Source organism: Tachyglossus aculeatus, chromosome Y4 (assembly GCF_015852505.1).
Source record: "Tachyglossus aculeatus isolate mTacAcu1 chromosome Y4, mTacAcu1.pri, whole genome shotgun sequence".
In the NCBI taxonomy this organism is placed as follows: Eukaryota; Metazoa; Chordata; class Mammalia; order Monotremata; family Tachyglossidae; genus Tachyglossus; species Tachyglossus aculeatus.
In genome coordinates, this window is record NC_052096.1 from 8,413,459 (window position 1) to 8,432,309 (window position 18,851).

General features: G+C 48.7%; 1 protein-coding gene across 1 annotated transcript in view; it reads left to right on the top strand.

Annotated features, from left to right (window-relative positions):
• Positions 1–434: 434 nt before the first annotated feature.
• The window catches only part of LOC119946964, a 43,233-nt gene continuing 24,816 nt past the window's right edge, over positions 435–18,851 (top strand). Inside the window, exons 1-4 of the mRNA XM_038768445.1 lie at positions 435–595; positions 15,167–15,490; positions 16,363–16,635; positions 18,213–18,320. Of these exons, the coding sequence (XP_038624373.1) occupies positions 535–595; positions 15,167–15,490; positions 16,363–16,635; positions 18,213–18,320 (766 nt within the window). The 5' untranslated portion in view covers positions 435–534. The remainder of the gene's footprint in view (positions 596–15,166; positions 15,491–16,362; positions 16,636–18,212; positions 18,321–18,851) is intronic.

Below are 18,851 nucleotides of genomic sequence, written 5' to 3' on the forward strand. Positions count from 1 at the left end.
TCCCTCTCCTTTTTTCTGCCTCTCTTCCTTGGTCTCTCTCCTTCTCTCCTTTTCTCATTCTGCCTCTACTTCCATCGGCTATCTCTAACTCCCCTGTCCCTTTTCCTTCTTGGAGATGAAGAAGTGTGAGCCTGGAAATGTCTTGAGGGCAAAAGCCTTGATTCTTACCTCCACTCTGCTCTCCCAGAGGCTTAGAACAGTGGTCTGGATAAAGCCAGGTGCCCAGTCAGTCCCCCAGATGGGTGGCAGGATAGCTTGGCTTGGACCTCTAGCAATCTGAGCCCTCACCCACACCTCTCTGAGAGTGTAGGCCCCTCCACCAGAGGCGGGGTAAAACAAGAAGGGGAGGAGGCAGAAATGCTGCTGTCCCTGGCCCCTCAGAGGAAACCAAGCACCAGCCTAGAAGAGAGCACTTAATACAGTGGTCGGCCTACAGAAATCACTCATTAAACAGCCCTGCTTGATTGATCGATAAACCATCTCCTCCCTACCTCCTCTTGCGACTTCCAGAGCCAAGACCTGAACACGGAGGAGATGTCTCTGCTCAGCCCTTGGCTCCTAGCTATCTGGCTCCTGGCCATGGAACCATGCTCAGGTAAGCCCCCCGCCTCACACCTCCACCGACCCCTCCCCAGGATCCCATCTCTGCCCCTCTGTCTCTGTTTGCCCCTTTTATCCACCCCTCCCTCAATCCCACGGCGCTGACGTCCATAACCATCCTTATTTCTTCATCTTCTTGCCCGTCTCGCCCTCTAGACTGTAAACACGTCTGCTAACTGTTGTGTTGAACTCTCCTAAGCACTTAATTCAATGCACCGCACATAGTAAGTGTTTGATAAATGCAATTCCTTGCTGGATCGATTGATTAAGCACTTATCGTTGGCAGAGCAAAAACAATATTGTTGGCAAAGGGGTAACCACTCCGTCTGTGTGTAATGGTACTAGAATTTAGGGAATTCGTATTTTATTGAGTGCTTACTGTGTGCAGAGTACTGTATAAGTGCTTGGGAAGTACAATTCAGCAACAAATAGAGACAATCTCTGCCCATAACGGGCTCACAGTCTAGAAGGGAGGAGGCAGACATCGAAACAAGTAAACAGACATCGGTAGCAATATCATAGCAATACCTGTGCATTTGGGAGAGCACAGAGCAACTCCTCTGGTTGCTCTACAAGCCATCAGAGTTTCGATAAAGCAGAGACATGCTCTCTGAGGGTCGGTCAATCATATTAATTGAGCTCTGTCTGTGTACAGAGCACTGTACTAAGCGATTGAGAGAGGATAATAGAGAAGTAGCGCGGCTTAGTGGAAAGAGCACGGGTTTGGGAGTCAGAGGACCTGACTTCTAATCCCAGCTCTGCCACTTGTCAGCTGTGTGACTTTGGGCAAGTCACTTAACTTCTCTGGGTCTTGGTGACCTCATCTGTAAAATGGGGATTAAGACTGTGAGCCCCACTTGGAACAACCTGATTACCTTGACTCTACCCCAGCACTTAGAACGGTGCTTGGAAAACAATAACAATAATAATGATGATATTTGTTAAGCACTTACTATTTGCCAAGAACTGCTTTAATCACTGAGCACTGTTCTAAGCACCGAGCACTGTTCTAAGCGCTTAACAAATACCATTATTATTAACAGGCATATTTCCTGACCACACCAAGTTTACAGTCCAAAGGGACTTGGTGGGGGGGAGGGGGGGGCACTGTCACCGAGCAGGGGGTGTCTGTGTCACCCTGGCTCGGGGGGCCTCCACAGGAACAGAGCGGGGGGATTTGGCGGGGGAGGGAGTGTTGGAGAGGAGGGAAGGAAAAATGCGCAGGTCGGGACGTAATTCATAACTAGAAATGAAAATATCAGCCTGGAACTTTCCAAAGCCCCCCTGTCGGCCCCCACCCCTAACCTCACTCTCGCCGCCGACCCTCCCCGACATCCTGCCTCTGGCCTGGAATGCCCTCCCTCTCCACATCCGACAGACAACGATTCTCCCCCCATGGCCCCTTCAGAGCCTATCTCCTCCAAGAGGCCTTCCCTGACTAAGCTCCACTTTTCCTCATCCCCCACGGCCTTCTGCGTCACCCTGACTCACTCCCTTTATTCATCCCCCGCCCCAGCCCCACAGCACTTATGTCCATCTCTATCATTTCTTTATTTCTATTCATGTCTGTCTCCCCCTCTAGACTGTAAGCTCGTTGTGGAAGGGAAATGTGACTGTTTATTGTTATATTGGACTCTCCCAAGTGCTTAATCGATGGTATTTATTGGGTGCTCACTGTGTGCAAGACGCTATGCTAAGCACTTGGGAGCGTATGAGACAACAGAGCTGGCAGACACATTCCTTGCCCGCAACGAGCTTACAGTCTAGTTGGGGAGACAGACGTTAAAACGAATTAGGGGCGTGCTTTGGGGCTGAGTGGGAGTGAATATCCTCAATCGATGGTATTTATTGAGTGTGTACTATGTACTAAATGCTTGGGAGAGTACAGTACAGTAGAATTGGCAGTCACATTCCATGCTCACAAGGAGTTTACAGCCTAGGGGTGCTTAAAGGGTGCAGATACAGTACCAATGGCATTTATTATGTGCTTACGCCTTATTATACGCCAGAGTGCCCTTCATTCATTCATTCATTCATTCATTCAATCACATTTGTTGGGTGCTTAATATGTTCACAGCACTGTACTAAGCGCTTGGGAGAGTCCCAAAAAGCAGTAAACAGATATATTCCCTGCCCACAACGAGCTCGCTTGCGATCTAGAGAGGAGGCAGATTTAGCATCATCAAGACTGGATCCTGTTCCTGTCCCACGAGGAAATTGTAACAATATTCATTCATTCATTCAATCGTATTTATTGAGCGCTTACTGTGTGCAGAGCACTGTACTAAGCACTTGGGAAGTACAAGTCGGCAACATATAGAGACGGTCCCTACCCAACAGCGGGCTCACAGTCTAGAAGGGGGAGACGGACAACAAAACAAAACATATTAACAAAATAAAATAAATAGAATAAATATGTACAAGTAAAATAAATAAATAGAGTAATAAATATGTACAAACATATATACATATATACAAGTGCCGTGGGGAGGGGAAGGAGGTAAGGCGGGGGGATGGGGAGGGGGAGGAGGGGGTACATAGTACAGTGAGTGGTACATAGTAAGCGCTTAACAAATACCTTTTTTAAAAAGAAACAAAAAGCATCTACTTGCTCTTCGCTTGATATTCACCCCACCTTCATCCCCACAACACTTATGTATATATAGGGCAGGGAATGTTTCTAACAAACTCTATTGTACCATACTCTCCCAGACACTCAGTACAATGCTCCGCGCACAGTAAGTACTCAATAAATACCTTAGGCAAGTCACTTCCTTTCTGTGCCTCAGTTGCCTCATCTGTAAAATGGGGATTGAGACTGTGAGCCTCACGTGGGACAGGGGCTGTATCCAACCCGATTTGCTTGTAACCACCCCAGCGCTTAGTACAGTGCCTGGCATGTAGTAAGCACTTAACAAATACACAATTGTTGTTATTATTATTACCACTGATTGATCTGTGCTGAGCTTTGGAGTAGGTATTAATTGTCAATATTAATGTCTGTCTCCCTCTCTAAACCGTAAGTCCTTTATGGACAAGGAGTGTGTATACCCATCTCTGTTCTACTCTACTCCCCCAACTGCTTAGTACAGTGCTCTGCACATAGTGAGTGCTCAACAAACACCATTGATTGATTGATTGATTGATATGATTATGATGATGGTATTTGTTAAGCACTTACTATGTTCCAGGCACTCTTCTAAGACCTGATATGTGGCAAGCTCTATGCTAAGCACTGGAATAGATACCAGGTAATCAGATCAGACACAGTCCCTGTCCCACATTGAGCTTACAGTCCCAGGGGAAGGGAAACCACATTTACAGATCAGGAAACTGATCCCTGGAGAAGTGAAATGACTCACCCAAGGTCACACAGCAAGCCAGTGTCCGAGCTGGGAATCGAACCCGGTCTCCTGACTCCCAATCTCGTGCTCTCAGATCTAGGCCACGCAGCCGTTTGTAAAGACCACAAAGGATTTATTGTCAGCTCTTTGTTGGCATGGAGAATTGTCCCTCTCTTCCACAAAACTTTACAAGTAGAGAAGGGTTGTGGTGTCTTGAAGGGAAATAGAGAGGGGAAGCTGAAGCAGATGTTCAATTTTGCGCTATGATAGCATGTGTCCAGTTCTTTTTTCTTTTTTTATGCTACTTGTTAACAACTTGCTATGTGCTAAGCTCTGGGGTAGATCCAAGCTAATTTGATTGGACTCAGTCCCTGTTCCACATGGGGCTCCTGGCCTTTCTCCCCATTTTATAGAAGAGGGAACTGAGGCCTAAAGAATTTAATTCATTCGTTCAATCATATTTATTGAGCGCTTACTGTGTGCAAAGCACTGTGCTAGACATGTGGGAGAGTACAATACAATTATAGACACATTCCCTGACCACAGTGAGCTTACAGTCTAGAGGAAATATATATATGTATGCATGTATATATATACATATATATATCTGAATGCTACCTATATATACTGAGATAGCATTCAGATATATATATATACATATATATATATATATATATATACACATATCTGAATGCTATCTATATATACTGAGATAGCATTCAGATACAGAGAAGTGAAATGACTCACCCGAAGTCACTTGGTAGACAAATGAACTCCAGGCAGGGGGTTGGGAAGGGCACCAAATGGAGACTAGGGGAGCTGAAATACTTTCCCCATCTGGGAAATGGGCAGAAGATTTCCTCTATTCCGAGGAGCCCAGGGACTGGGTCCCAGCTGATGGTCGTCACTGGCCCCAGTGCTTTGCACAGGGTTCAGCACCCTGTCAGCCCTTAGTCTCTCCCAGGATGAGCAAAAGAAGCAAAACTATCAGCGGTCCCCAGCCTAGGTGTCTTACTCCCTCCGCCCCCGGTAGACAGCACAACCATCCTTCCTGTCTCACAAGCCCATAACCTTGGTGTCATCCTTGATTCTGCTCTCTCGTTCATCCCAACATCCAATCCGTCACCAAAATCTGCCGGTCTCACCTTCGCAACATCGCCAAGATCCGCTCTTTTCTCTCCATCCAAACAGCTTCCACCTTGGTGCAATCACTCATCCTGTCCCGCCTGGATGACCGCATCAACATCCTTTCTGAACTCCCAAGCTCCTGGCTCTCCCCGCTTCAGTCTATACTTCACTACGCTGCCCGGATTATCCTTCTACAGAAACGTTCAGAGCATGTCACTGGCCTCCTCAGAAATCTCCAGTGGTTGCCTATCAACCTCCGTATCAAGCAAAACTCTTCACACTCGGCTTCAAAGCTCTCCATCCCCTCACTCCCTCCTACCTCACCTCCCTTCTCTCCTTCTGCAGCCCAGCCCGCACCCTCCACTCCTCTGCCACTGCTAACCTCCTCACTGGGCCTCGTTCCCTGTCCCACCTTCGATCCCTGGCCCACAACCTACCTCTGGCCTGGAACGCCCTCTCTCCTCAAATCCACTGAACAATCTGAAGACTCACCTCCTCCAAGAGGCCTTCCCAGATTAAGTCCCTTTTTCCTCAGCTCCCCCTCCCTTCTGCATCACCTCGACTCGCTCCCTTTCCTCTCCCCCCACCCCACAGCACTTCTGAATATACCTATAATTCTATTTATTTACACTGATGACTGCTTATTTTGATGTCTGTCTCCCCTGCCCTCCCCGCTCCCCAAGACTGTGAGCCCATTGCAGGCAGGGATTGTTTCTCTTTATTGCCGTATTGTACTTTCCAAGCGCTTAGTACAGTGCTCTGCACACAGTAAGCACTCAATAAGTAAAAATGAAGACTGAATGAATGAATGAATGCAAACTCATGGGCAGGAAATGTGTCTCAAGCACTTAGTACAGTGCTTTTCACAGAGTAAGTGTTCAATAAATGCCATTGACTGACTGACATCGGCCTTTCCCCTGCCCAGGCTGGAGGTGAGGGGTCCCTTGAGACACATTTTGGGGATGGGGGGCGATGCTGAATTGGATCTCAAGACTCTGAGAAATGGCTAAAAGTGAGTGAGTGAGGGCTCGGGGTGACATAATAATAATAGTGGTATTTGTTATTTGTTAAGCACTTATTGTGTACTAAGCACTGTACTGAGATAGATACAAGCCAATCAGGTCCCACATGGGGGCTCACATTGCCAGCAGGAGAGAGAACGGGGATTGAAACCCCATTTATCAAATGAGGGAACTGAGGTCCAGAGAAGGGAAGTGACTTGCCCAAGATCACGTGGCAGATAACTGGCTGGGGCGGGATTAGAACCCAAGTCTCCTGATTCCCTGAAGCCCCGGGCTTTCCCCTGGACCCATCCGGGCATGTCTTGGTGGGCTCCTGCCGACTCTCCCCTCTCCACGGACCTCTCCATTCTAAGTGCTTAGTACAGTGCCAAGCGCTTAGAATGGTGCTCTGCACATAGTAAGCGCTCAGTAGGTATGACTGACTGACTACCGTCTACAGTCCCCGGGAATCCGTGTCTCTGAACTCGAGCAGCGGGTAGTGTTAGGGCTGGTGGTAGTTGTAATAAAGGTGCTTTAGTGCAACTGAGAATGTGTTTTTTGGCTTTATAAACCTAATAGCTTTCTTGATGTCCAGCAGCTTGGGCAGGGAGGGAATTATAACCTGAGAAAAGAATGCATTAAAAAACCTAAATGGATTCTCAAAATTGAGGTATCATTTTATGTGATCTCAGACTACACCCCAACTGGAAGGGAGGGTGTGGGGAAAATGGATTTGCAAAAATGGGTAGAAATTTCAGTCAACCAGTCCCACCTACTTCAGGAGAAGCAGCGTAGCTCAATGAAAAGAGGACAGGCTTGGGAGTCAGAGGTCGTGGGTTCTAATCCCGGATCCGCCATTTATCTGCTGTGCGACCTTGGGTAAGTCACTTCACTTCTCTGGGCCTCAGTGACTTCATCTGGAAAGGGGAGATTAAGACTGTGAGCCCCATGTGGGACAACCTATCTCGTATCTACCCCAGTGCTTAGAACAGTGTTTGGCACCTAGTAAGCACTTAAGAAATACCATAATTATTATTAATAGTAAGGGCCTTGATTGTGATTCCACTAGGTGCAATTAACCGCCCTAGCCCTTGGACGGTGGTGGTGGTGGTGGTGGCATTTACTGAGCATCCAAGTGGGTGCCGCGGACTGTACTGAGCACTGTGGAAAGTCCACTGGAGGTGCAGAATGAGTTCTCCGACGTCGGGGGCCTCCACTGAAAGTTTTCAAACATTTCCAGAGATCGGCGGAATCCAGTCATCAGCCATCAACCATCAGCAATCTCACCTCGTGGGGGTTCATTCATTCATTCATTCAGTGGTATTTATGGAGCACTTACTGTGTGCAGAGCACTGTACTAAGTGCTCAAGGGTTGGGGTGGGAAAAAAAAATAACAGAAATGCTAAAGGCGGCCCGAGATGGGGAGCAGGGCGTTAAATTGGGGCTTGTGGGAGGAGGTGGCTTTTTGGGGTGCTTTGAAGTTGGGAAGAGATATGTCTCCCTGCACACCCATCGTTCCCCACATGCCGAGGTGTCTTCCTGGCTCTATCTTTGTCACCCTTTTTTGTGAAGCGAAGGTGAGAGAGTGCTAAAGACGTAAATGGGGAGAGCTTTGGTGAATATTTGTGTGATCTCTGGTCTGGTATTTGAGGGGCGGTGTGCACCTAATCACCGTCCCCTAACGGAGTTCAATCATTCATTCATCTGTATTTATTAATACTAATAAATAATCATTATTATCGTATTTGTTAAGCACTTACTATGTGCCAAGCACTGTTCTAAGCTCCGGGCTAGATACAAGGTGAACAGATTGTCCCACGTGGGGCTTGCAGTCTTAATCCCCATTTTCCAGTTGAGATCACTGAGGCATGGAGAAGTCTTGCCCAAGGTCACAGCAGACAAGTGGCAGAGCCAGGATTAGAACCCACGTCCTCTGATTCCCAAGCCAGTGCTCTTTCTGCCAAGCCACGCTTCTTCTCTTATTTATTGAGCACTTACTGTGTGCAGAGCACTGTAATAAGCACTTGGAAAGTACAGTACACCCCTTCACACCTCAATACACCTCACTGCTCCCCTCACGCCACCAGCCCAGGTGAATGGGGGCTGCCTGAATATCCTCCTTAGCCTCTTCTCCTCTGGAAGAACCCCCAGGGCTCTCAAAGAGGGAACCAAGTTATCTCTGAAATAACCTGTGGTTTTTCCTCTGAAAGAGGATTCAGCCAGACTCTTCTTACTAAGAAGATGGCTGGTCATTACGAGAGAAAATTGGGGATGAGGCAGCAGGACAGAGGTGGGGGCAGTTAGGACAGAATTACTCAAACCCAAAGAGGAGAGAAGAGAAGCAGTGTGGCCTAGTGGATAAAGCCCAGGCTTGAGAATCAGAAGGACCTGGGTTTTCAGTGCTTACAACAGTGCTAGGCACAAAGTAAGTGCTGAACAAACACCATTATTATTATTATTAATAATAATAATAATAATAATATCCCGGCTCTGCCACTTGTAAGCTTGTAGGGGGGCAGTGAATGTGTCTGTTCATTGTTATATTGTCCTCTTAGCACTTAGCACAGTGATTAGTACAGTGCTAAGCGCTTAGTACAGTGCTCTGCAAACAGTAAGCACTCAATAAATACGATTGAATGAATGAATCTGTAAGTGCTCAATATGTACAACAGGCTAAGTTGGCTGTGTGACCTTGGGCAAATAATTATAATGATGGTATTTAAGTGTTTATTATGTGTCAAGCTCTCTTCTAAGCCCTGGAATAGATACAAGCTAATCAGTCTGGATACAGTCCCTGTTCCACATGGGGCTTGGTTTTAATACCCATTTTACAGATGAGGTAACTGAGGCACAGAGAAGTTAAGTGACTTTCCCTAGGTCACAAAGCAGGAAAGTGGTGGAGCCAGGATTAGAACCCATGAGCTTCTGACACCCAGGCCCATGCTCTATCCACTACGCCATGCTGCTTCTCACTTCACTTCACATCACTTCACTTCTCTGGGCCTCAGTTCCCTCACCTGTAAAATGGGGATTAAGACAGTGAGCCTCACGTGGGACGTAGACTGCTTCCGACCTAGAGAAGCAGTGTAGCTTAGTGGAAAGAGCCCAGGCTTGGGAGTCAGAAGCCATGGGTTCTAATCCCGGCTCCACCACTTATCAGTTGTATGACTTTGGGCAAGTCAGTTAACTTCTCTATGCCTCAGTTACCTCATCTATAAAATGGGGATTAAGACTGTGAGCCCCACGTGGGACAATCTGATTACCTTGTATCTACCCCAGCGCTTAGAACAGTGCCTGGCACATAGTAGGTGCTTAACACAGGCCATAAAAAAAGAAGAGGCCCTGTGGTCCTTATCAGCCAGCACAGAAGGGGCGGAAAGTGACCACGATGAATCGGCAACAGAATCCGTCCCCTCCAGAAGCTCCGATTTGTCCTTGGGGGCTGGTGTGTTGGGGGGAGGGAGGTCTGCCTTCCCTAAACTCCTCTTTCCTTTTCTCCCACTCTATTCTGCATCACTCTGACTTGCTCCCTTTATTCACCACCCCCACAGCCCCACAGCACTTATGTCCATATCTGTCATTTGTCTATTTCTATTAATGCCTGTCTCCCCCTCTAAACTGTAAGCTTGTGGTGGGCAGGCAACTTGGCCGATATATTGTTATATTGTCCTCTCCCAATCCCCTCTCAGGATGGCACCTGGAGAGTTTCTAGTCCCCTACCAGTCTCGGCTAAGGGAGGTAGAGTCGAACAGAAGCCTAACCATTCCCTTCCTAGCTTGGGTGGTGGCTAGCAAATGGCAGGCCATCTTCCACCTGTCAAAACTCACCTGCACTGGTAAGCATAGTCACGGGAAAGAGTCAAGGGCGGAGACTAATGTTTACTGCACAGAAGGAGGTAGTGGTGAACCACTACTGGATTTTTATGGAGAAAACTCTTTGGATCCACTACCAGAACAATTTCAGGTGGAGGTGGGACATTTTGGGAGAGTTTTGCCACGGGATCGCTAAGGGTCGGAAATGACTAGGTGGCATAAGACAAGAAAAGACTCTCCCAGTGCTTAGTACAGTGCTCTGCACACTGTTTAAGTGCTCAATAAATGCAACTGACTGACTCTGGGAGGAGGAAGAAGGAAGGTGGATAGGCAAAGGGGGTCCTTTAGTTTGTCCTTCAGAAGTGCGTACCTTCCCAAGTGCTTAGAACAGTGCTCTGCATACTGCAAACGCTCAATAATTATAATTGATTTATTGATTGATTGAAGGACCACCCAACTCTTCTTAAGCTCCTCTCTTAGGCTGTTTGCTCCTCATGGGCAGAGAACACTTCTACCAAGTCGGAGAAACAGTCTGGTCTAGTGGACAGAGCAATGGGCTGGGAGTCAGAAGGACCTAGATTCTAATCCTGACACCCCCACTTGTCCCTTGTGTGATGCTGGGTAATTCACTTTAATTCTCTGTGCCTTAAATTCTCTGTTGACACAGTTTCCTCATCTGGGAAATGGGGATTAAGACCATGAACCCCGGGTGGAACACGGACTGCCTTCAACCTGATTAGTTTGTGCCAACCCCAGCTCTTAATCAGTCAGTCGTATTTGTTGAGCGCCCAGCACTTCGAACAGTGCTTTGCACATAGTAAGCACTTAACAAATACCATCATTATTATTACCGTGTGCAGAGTACTGTACTAAGCGCTTGGGAGAGTACAATAAACAGACATACTGCCTTCCTACAACAAACTTACAGTCTAAAAGACAAGCAGGGCCTGACACATAGTAAGCACTTAACAAATACCATAAAAAACCCAACTCTCTTATAATGCACTCTCCCAAGTGCTCAGGACAGTGATTAGCACACAGTAAGCGCTCAATACCACTGATTGATTGATTGATTGATAGATAGCACTTTGGGGGTTGGGAGGAGGGGTGAGCGAAGAGGGGAATCTGAAATCTGGAAGATTCGTTCCCCTCTCGATGGGCGGTGGGGTCAGTTCTCCTGGAACCAAGATGGGCAGGGGTGTCTCGGACTTGACGCGTGGAGAGGAAGCGAGCACATGGAAAGAGGAAGTCGTCGTGAGTCACTTTTGGGGAGGGGGCACTTGGTCTGGACCTCTGCAAATCAGGGATCGTTAGTGACCACCAGCCCCACCCTAGATCTGGGGCTGAGCCACGCAGGACCGGACCACCGGGCTTTAAACCATCATCCCCGTTGAATGCAATGGTTGAGTCACAGTGACCTTGGGTGAGTCACTTCCCTTGGCTTCAGTTCCTGTTCTGTAAAATGGGATTCTTCCTTATACTGTGAGCCCCACGAGGGACCGGACGATCCCGCAGTGTTTAGTGCAGTGCTTGGCACACAGTAAGCGCTTTACGAATACCACAGCTATTATTATGAATTATTATTCCGAGCCCTCTGCCTCTGCCACTTTGCCACTGTTGTTGTTTTTCAGAACTCGACAGCTCAAGAGTGACACACCCCATCTCACTTCCTCGTTACTAAAGACTAGTAAACACAGTCGCAGTCTGAGCACTTACGGGGTCCAAAACACTGTACTGAGCATTTGGGCAAGTCCAATAGTTAGCAGGCATGATCCCTGCCTTTGAGGACCCTGCGGTCTAGGCGGAGAGAGAGATGATGAAATAAATTATAGACGAGGGAAGAGTGATAGAATTTAAAATGGTGGGAGAGGGGCTGAGTCCGATAGGATTGTCTTGTATCTGCCCCGGTATTTTGAGGTGGAGGAGAGGAGGGAAGAGGAGGAAAGGAGGGAGAGGAGGAAAAGGAGAAGGAAGAGGAGGAAGAAGAAGAGGAGGAGAAGGAGGAGGAGGGCGAGGAGGAGAAGGCAGGAGAAGGAGAAAGTGAAGCAGCGTGATCTAGTGGATAGATCAAGGATCTAGGAGTCAGAGGACCTGGATTCTAATCCCGACTCCGCCACTTGTCTGCCGTGTGACCTTAAGCAAGTCACTTTCTCGTCTCTCAGCTACCTCATCTGTAAAATGAGGATTAATGGAGACATGGGCTTTGTCCAATCTGATCATCTTGTATCTACCCCAACGCTTAGTACCAGGCCTGGCACATAGCAAGCACTTAACAAATGCCATAAAAAAGATGAGGAGCAGGAAAGAGGAGGAGCAGAAGGGAGAAGGCAAAGAAGGAAGGAAAGAGAGAGGAGGAGAGAGGAGAAGGAAGAGGGGAAAGGAGGAGAGGAGAAGAGGGGGGAGAGAGAAGGGAGAAGGGAATGCCCATTGTTGGGTAGGAATTGTCTCTATCTGTTGCTGAATTGTACTTTCCAAGCGCTTAGTACAGTGCTCTATGCACAGTAAGCACTTAATAAATATGATTGATTGAATGAATAAATGAAGATAGGAGGAGAGAAAGGGGAAAAAGAGAAAAGGGAGAGAGGAGGAGAGAGAAGAAAGGAGAGGAAAGGGGAGAAGGGAAAGAGTGAGGAGGAGAGAGAAGAGAGAGGGGGAGAGAAGAAAGAGAGAGGGGAGAGAGGAAGAGGAGAGAGTAGGGAAAGAGAAAGAAGGGAGAAGTAAGTCACTTCACTCCTCTGCTTCAGTTACCTCAGCTGTAAAATGGGGATGAAGAATGTGAGCCCCATGTGGGACAGGGACTGCGTCCAACCTGATTAACCTAGCCCAGCGCTTAGAACAGTGCTTGGCACATAGTAAGAGCTTTACAAGTACCATAATTACTATTATCATTATTATTATTGCATTCATCAAAACACTTATCCTCTCCCGCCTTGATTACTTGACCAAGAAGCAGTGTGGCTCAATGGAAAGAGTACGGGCTTGGGAGTCAGAGGTCATGGGTTCTAATCCCGGCTCTGTCACTTGTCTGCTGTGGCCTTGGGCAAGTCACTCCACTTCTTTGTGCCTCTGTTCCCTCATCTGTAAAATGGGGATTAAGATTGTGAGCCTCAGGTGGAACAACGTGATTACCTTGTACCCCAGCACTTAGACCAGTGCTTGGCACATAGCAAGTGCTTAGCAAATACTATTATTGTTATTATTATTATTATTGTAACTGCCTCAGCCTCCTCACTGACCTCCCTGCCTCCCGTATCTCCCCTCTCCAGTCCATACTTCACTGCTGCCCGGATCATTTTTCTAAATAAAAGTTTAACTACAACCCCGCCTGAACATTTCATTCTTTTAACACCAACCTACTCACTGTTCTTTCCAGCTTGTTTATCTCGCCGCCGACCTCTCGCCCACATCCTGCCTCTGGCCTGGAACCCCCTACCCCTTTGTATCTGACAGACTAATGCTCTCCCCACTTTAAAGTCATATTTAAAGCAATCTCCTACAAGGGGCCTAGCCCCCGACTAAGCCCTCATTTCCTCTCCTCTCACCACCTTCTGCATCACCCTTGCACTTTGATTTGCACCTTTTATTCATCCCACAGCATTTATGCGCAGATCTGTAATTAATTTATTTATAATGATGTCTGTCTCCCCCTCTAGACTGTAAGCTCATTGTGGACAGGTATATTGTATTCTCCCAAGCTCTTAGTACAGCACTGTGAGCTTGTTGAAGACAGCGAATATGTCTGTTGTTGCAATGTACTCTCCCAGGCACTTAGTACAGTGCTTTGCACACAGTAAGTGCTCAATAAATATGATTGAATGAATGAATGAATGCACACAATAAACGCTCAATAAATGTGATTGAATGATTGATTTCAATGGTTTCTCCTATCACCAGTGTGTCTTTGTGGGGGAAGTGATCTTGGATTATTACCACCATTATTACTATTGTATTTATTAAGCAGTTACTATGTATCAAACACTGTCTTAAGCCCTAGGATACATACAATAATAATAATAATAATGGCATTTATTAAGCACTCACTATATTCAAAGAACTGTTCTAAGCTCTAGAGAGGTTACAAGGTGATCAGGTTGTCCCACGTGGGGCTCACAGTCTTAATCCCCATTTTACAGATGAGGTAACTGAGGCCCAGAGAAGTTAAGTGACTTGCCCAAAGTCACACAGCTGACAATTGGCCGAGCCAGGATTTGAACCCATGACCTCTGACTCCAAAGTCCATGCTCTTTCCACCGAGCCACGCTGCTTCAGATCAGACAAAACACCAGTCTCTTATGGGGGGACCACAGTCTAAGTAGAAGAAAGAACCGCAATGAATCCCCATTTTATAGAGGAGGAAACTGAGGTGCAGAGAAGTGAAGTGACTCTCCCCAAGGTCATAAAGCAGGCAACTGGCAGAGCGGGGTATCAATCAATCAATATGTATTTATAGAGCATTTACTGTGTGCAGAGCACTGTACTAAGCACTTGGACGAGGACAGTATCACGGAGTTGGCAGACTTGTTCCTTGCCCACAAGGAGCTTCCAGTCTAGAGGATTAGAACCCAGGTCTGCTGACTCCCGGGTCTGGGCTCTGCCCTTTAGACCATACTGCTCCCCTAGAGCTCCTCAGATACTCTGGATTTTCCTCTTCCACGTTTCTCTCAGATTCCTAGGGCTCGCATCGACTTTCAAACATCCGATTAGCTCGTATCTACCCCAGAGCTTACTACAGTGCCTGGCACACCGTAAGCACTTAACAAATACCATCTGCCTCTGGAAAATTCGATTGATTGGTTGAGAATCAGCAAGGCCAAGTGGATAGAGCTCGGGCCTGGGAATCAGAAGGTCCTGGGTTCTCATCTCATCAAAGCTAGTCCTAACACCTTCCTTCAAGTGCTTAGTACAGTGTTCAGCATAGATTCAGCACAGTACCGAGAAGCCACATAGTATAGTGGATAGAGTGCGGCTCTGGGAGTCAGAAGGTCATGGGTTCTAATCCCACTCCACCTCTTCTCTGCTGTGACCTTGGGCAAGTTACTTCACTTCTCTGTGCCTCAGTTCCCTCATCTGCAAAATGGGGATTGAGAATGTGAGCCCCACGTGGGACAGGGACTGTGTCCAGTCTTGTATCTACCCCAGCGCTTAAAGCAGTGCTTGGCACATAGTAAGCATTTAACGAGTACCACAATCATTATTATTATCATTACTATTACTCCGCGTGCAGTGGGTGCTCAGTAAATGCAATATCGATTGATGACAGTTTCCTCTTCCGTGTCTGCAGGGTTCACAGCCTCGGCAGAACTGATGGGAGTAAAAGGGGAGTCGGTCCAGCTGTCCCCAGAGATCCCGGCCGGAAAGGAGGTTGCCAACATCATCTGGAATACCCATGTGTCTCTTGCCGTCGTACAGCCGGGCACGGCAGGGAGTCCCCCCAAAGTTCTCGTGACGGACAGTCGTTACCAGGGACGTGTGAGCGTCTCTAACCAGAGCTACATCCTGCACATCAGCGACCTGAAGATGGAGGATTGTGGACTCTACAAAGCCCAGATCAATCTGGTCGGTGCCTCTGCCACCATCATTAGGACGTACACCCTGCAGATCTACGGTGAGGCAACGGGGTGGGGAGACCAGCCGGCCCTTTGGGAATCTGCCTCATAAATCAGGGAAGCTCCTATCACCTCCAGACCTCACCCAGTCCCCTCTGCTCTAATAATAATAATAATGGCATTTGTTAAGCGCTTACTATGTGCAAAGCACTGTTCTAAGCGCTGGAATAGATACAAGGTAATCAGGTTGTCCCACGTGAGGCTCACAGTCTTAAACCCCGTTCTACAGATGAGGTAACTGAGGCACAGAGAAGTGAAGTGACTTGCCAAAATCACACAGCAGACAAGCGTCAGAGCCACGACCTCTGACTCCCAAGTCCAGGCTCTTTCCACTGAGCCACGCTGCTCTAGACCATAAGCTCACTGAGGGCAGGGGATGTGTCTGTTTATTGCTGAATTGTACCCTCCCAACCACTTAGGACAGCGTCCTGCCCATGGTAAGCGTTCAATAAATACAATCGACTGATTTACTGGCCCTTAGAGAGGCGGGGCTAAAGGGGCTAAGCTCAGCGTCCAGCTCAGCCCCACTCACGCTCCCCTTCCCGGGGGGAGCTGCGGGAAACCCATCAGGGATGGAGGAGAGAAGCAGCACGGCCTAGTGGAAGAAGCCCAGGCCTGAGATCTTGTTTGCTACGTGACCTTGGACAAGTCACTTCACTTCTCTGTGTTTCAGTTCTCTCATCTGCCAAATGGCATTTCAATACCTATTTTCCCTCCTCCGCAGATGGTAAAACCCGTGTGGAACCTGATGATCTTGTATCAACTGCAGCTCTTAATACAGTGCTTAACACATAGTAAGCACTTGGCAAATTCCACAGTTGTCATTACCGTCATCCTCACAGTCTGTGTCTTTCCTCCACCACCTACGCAGAGCCCCTGTCCAAACCAAAGATCACCCGAAAAATCAGCCGCGGTGAGAACGGCACCTGCAATTTCACCCTGACATGCTCCGTGGTCGGTGGAGGGGCCAACATCACGTACAGCTGGTCATCTCAGGGGCTGGGGGAGGCTCTGTCCACCAACGGCTCCATCCTCAGAGTCTACCGGAGCCCCGAAGATGGTCACACATACTACACCTGCACGGCCACAAACTCCATCACCAGGAGCTACGAGATCGTTGACTCTGATGAACTTCTCTGTCCAGGTACCAGACCTCCCCACCGACTTTCCCTCTCCCCAACCCGCAACCTTGGGGTCGCTCCATGGCAGCCCTCGAGCCCCAACCTAAAGCAGCCCCGAGGCTGCTGGGACTTGTAGATGAAACACGGGGCCTGTCTACTTGTTGTTTTTTAAATGACATTTATTAAGCGCTTACTATATGCAAAGCACTGTTCTAAGCACTGGGGAGGTTACAAGGTGATCAGGGTGTCCCACGGGGGGCTCACAGTCTTCATCCCCATTTTACAGCTGAGGTAACTGAGGCACAGAGAAGTTAAGTGACTTGCCCAAAGTCACACAGCTGACACGTGGCGGAGCCGGGATTTGAACCCATGACCTCTGACTCCAAAGCCCGAGCTTTTTCCACTGAGCCACGCTGCTTTTCAAAAAACCATGTGCCAAGCACTATTCTGTCTGTCTCCCCCTTCTAGACTGCGAGCCTGTTGTTGGGTAGGGATTGCCTCTATCTGTTGCCGAATTGTACTTTCCCAGCGCTTAGTACAGTGCTCTGCACACAGTAAGTGCTCAATAAATATGATTGAATGAATAATAATAATAATAATAATAATAATAATAATAATAATAATAATGGCATTTGTTAAGCGCTTACTATGTGCCAAGCACTGTTCTAAGTGCTGGGGTGAATATGAGGTTATCAAGTTGTCCCACGTAGGGCTCACAGTCTTAATCGCCATTAATTGCCATAACCGGGGCACAGAGAAGTGAAGTGACTTGCCCAAGATCACACAGCTGACACGTGGCGGAGTCGGGATTAGAGCCCATGACCTCTGACTCTCAAGCCCGGGCTCTTTCCACTAAGCCAGGCTGCTACTGTGGAGAGAGGGAGGACAGAGCAGTGAGTCCTCTGTAATAAGGAGGACCAAACCCAAGCCAACACCCCCCGACAATGGAGCCCACTCTTGGATCAAATTAGTCCCCCGACCCCTTTCCGGGTTGACCCGGGAGCCAGGCTTCAAATCTTCTCCCTCCACGGTGCTACGTACATCACCCGATAAAGCCCAGGAAGGGATCGGGGGAGAAGAGAGGGAAGGAAGGTGCAGGGGAGGGAAAGAGGGGGTAGCCGCCCAGATTCCAATCAATCAATCCTATTTATTGAGCGCTTACTGTGTGTGGAGCGCTGGATAACCACTTGGAAGAGGACAATATAACAGAGTTGGTAGACATGTTCCCTGCCCACAGCGAGTTTACAGTCTAGAGGGGGAGACAGTGATTTATAGAAATAAATGATGGATATAGGCTTAAGTGCTGGAGGGCTGAGGGAGGGAGAAGCAGAGGGAGCAAATCAGGGCCACGCAGAAGGGAGCGGGAGAAGAGGAAAGGAGGGCCTAGCCGGGGAAGGCCTCTTGGAGGAGGTGTGCCTTCGATAAGGCTTCGAAGGTGGGGAGGGGGGAATCGTTTGCCGGATAGGAAGAGGGAGGGGGTTCCAGGCCGGGTGTGGGGGGGCGAGGGTGAGGTAGAGAGCACCCTCTTCCCCCCGCCCCAGGGACAGCCTCTTCTGACTCACCATCCCTTCTCTCTTCTAAGCGTATCCTTCGTTCGCAGACCCGCTCCATTCCCCACTGAAGGCTGGGTTGGCCGCCCTGGCCATTCTGATGGCCCTGGTCGGGGCTTTCTTGGGGTACCTCCTGTTCTACAAGAAGACCTGGAAAGGTAAGGTCTCCCGAGAGGTGAAAGCTCCCAGATCCTCCTCCCCATCCCCCGCCCTGCCAAACTCTGGCTCGGCTCCCCCGAGGCCTGGGGAGGGGGCAAGGTGTGCCCAACTCCCAACACGTTGAAAGCCGGGGGCCTGGTGGGGGGGGGGGGGCGGTAGGAGGAGGAGATAATCCATCCTAGATTCTCTTCATCTGCCCCCGCCTCCCCCACTCCAGCCCCTCCCCCCTCCATCGATGCTGAAGGAGTCTCCCACCCTAAAGGCGATCGAGTTTCAAGTGGAGTCTCTCGGGCTTCAGGAGGGAGAACCGTTGCGGAAGCAATGATGATGGGGCTGGCGGCTTGCACGGCACCATTCGCACTCCCTCTCTTCCGCGGGGAGGATGATGGGGATCGCGGGGCGGGACACAACTGCCTTGGTACCCGCGGTGCGATGGGCAGTTACCTTGGTAACCACGGAGCTACGGATGCTTTCCCTGGTACCCGCGGTGCGGAGGGCAGTTACCTTGGTAACCGCCGTGCGACGGACAA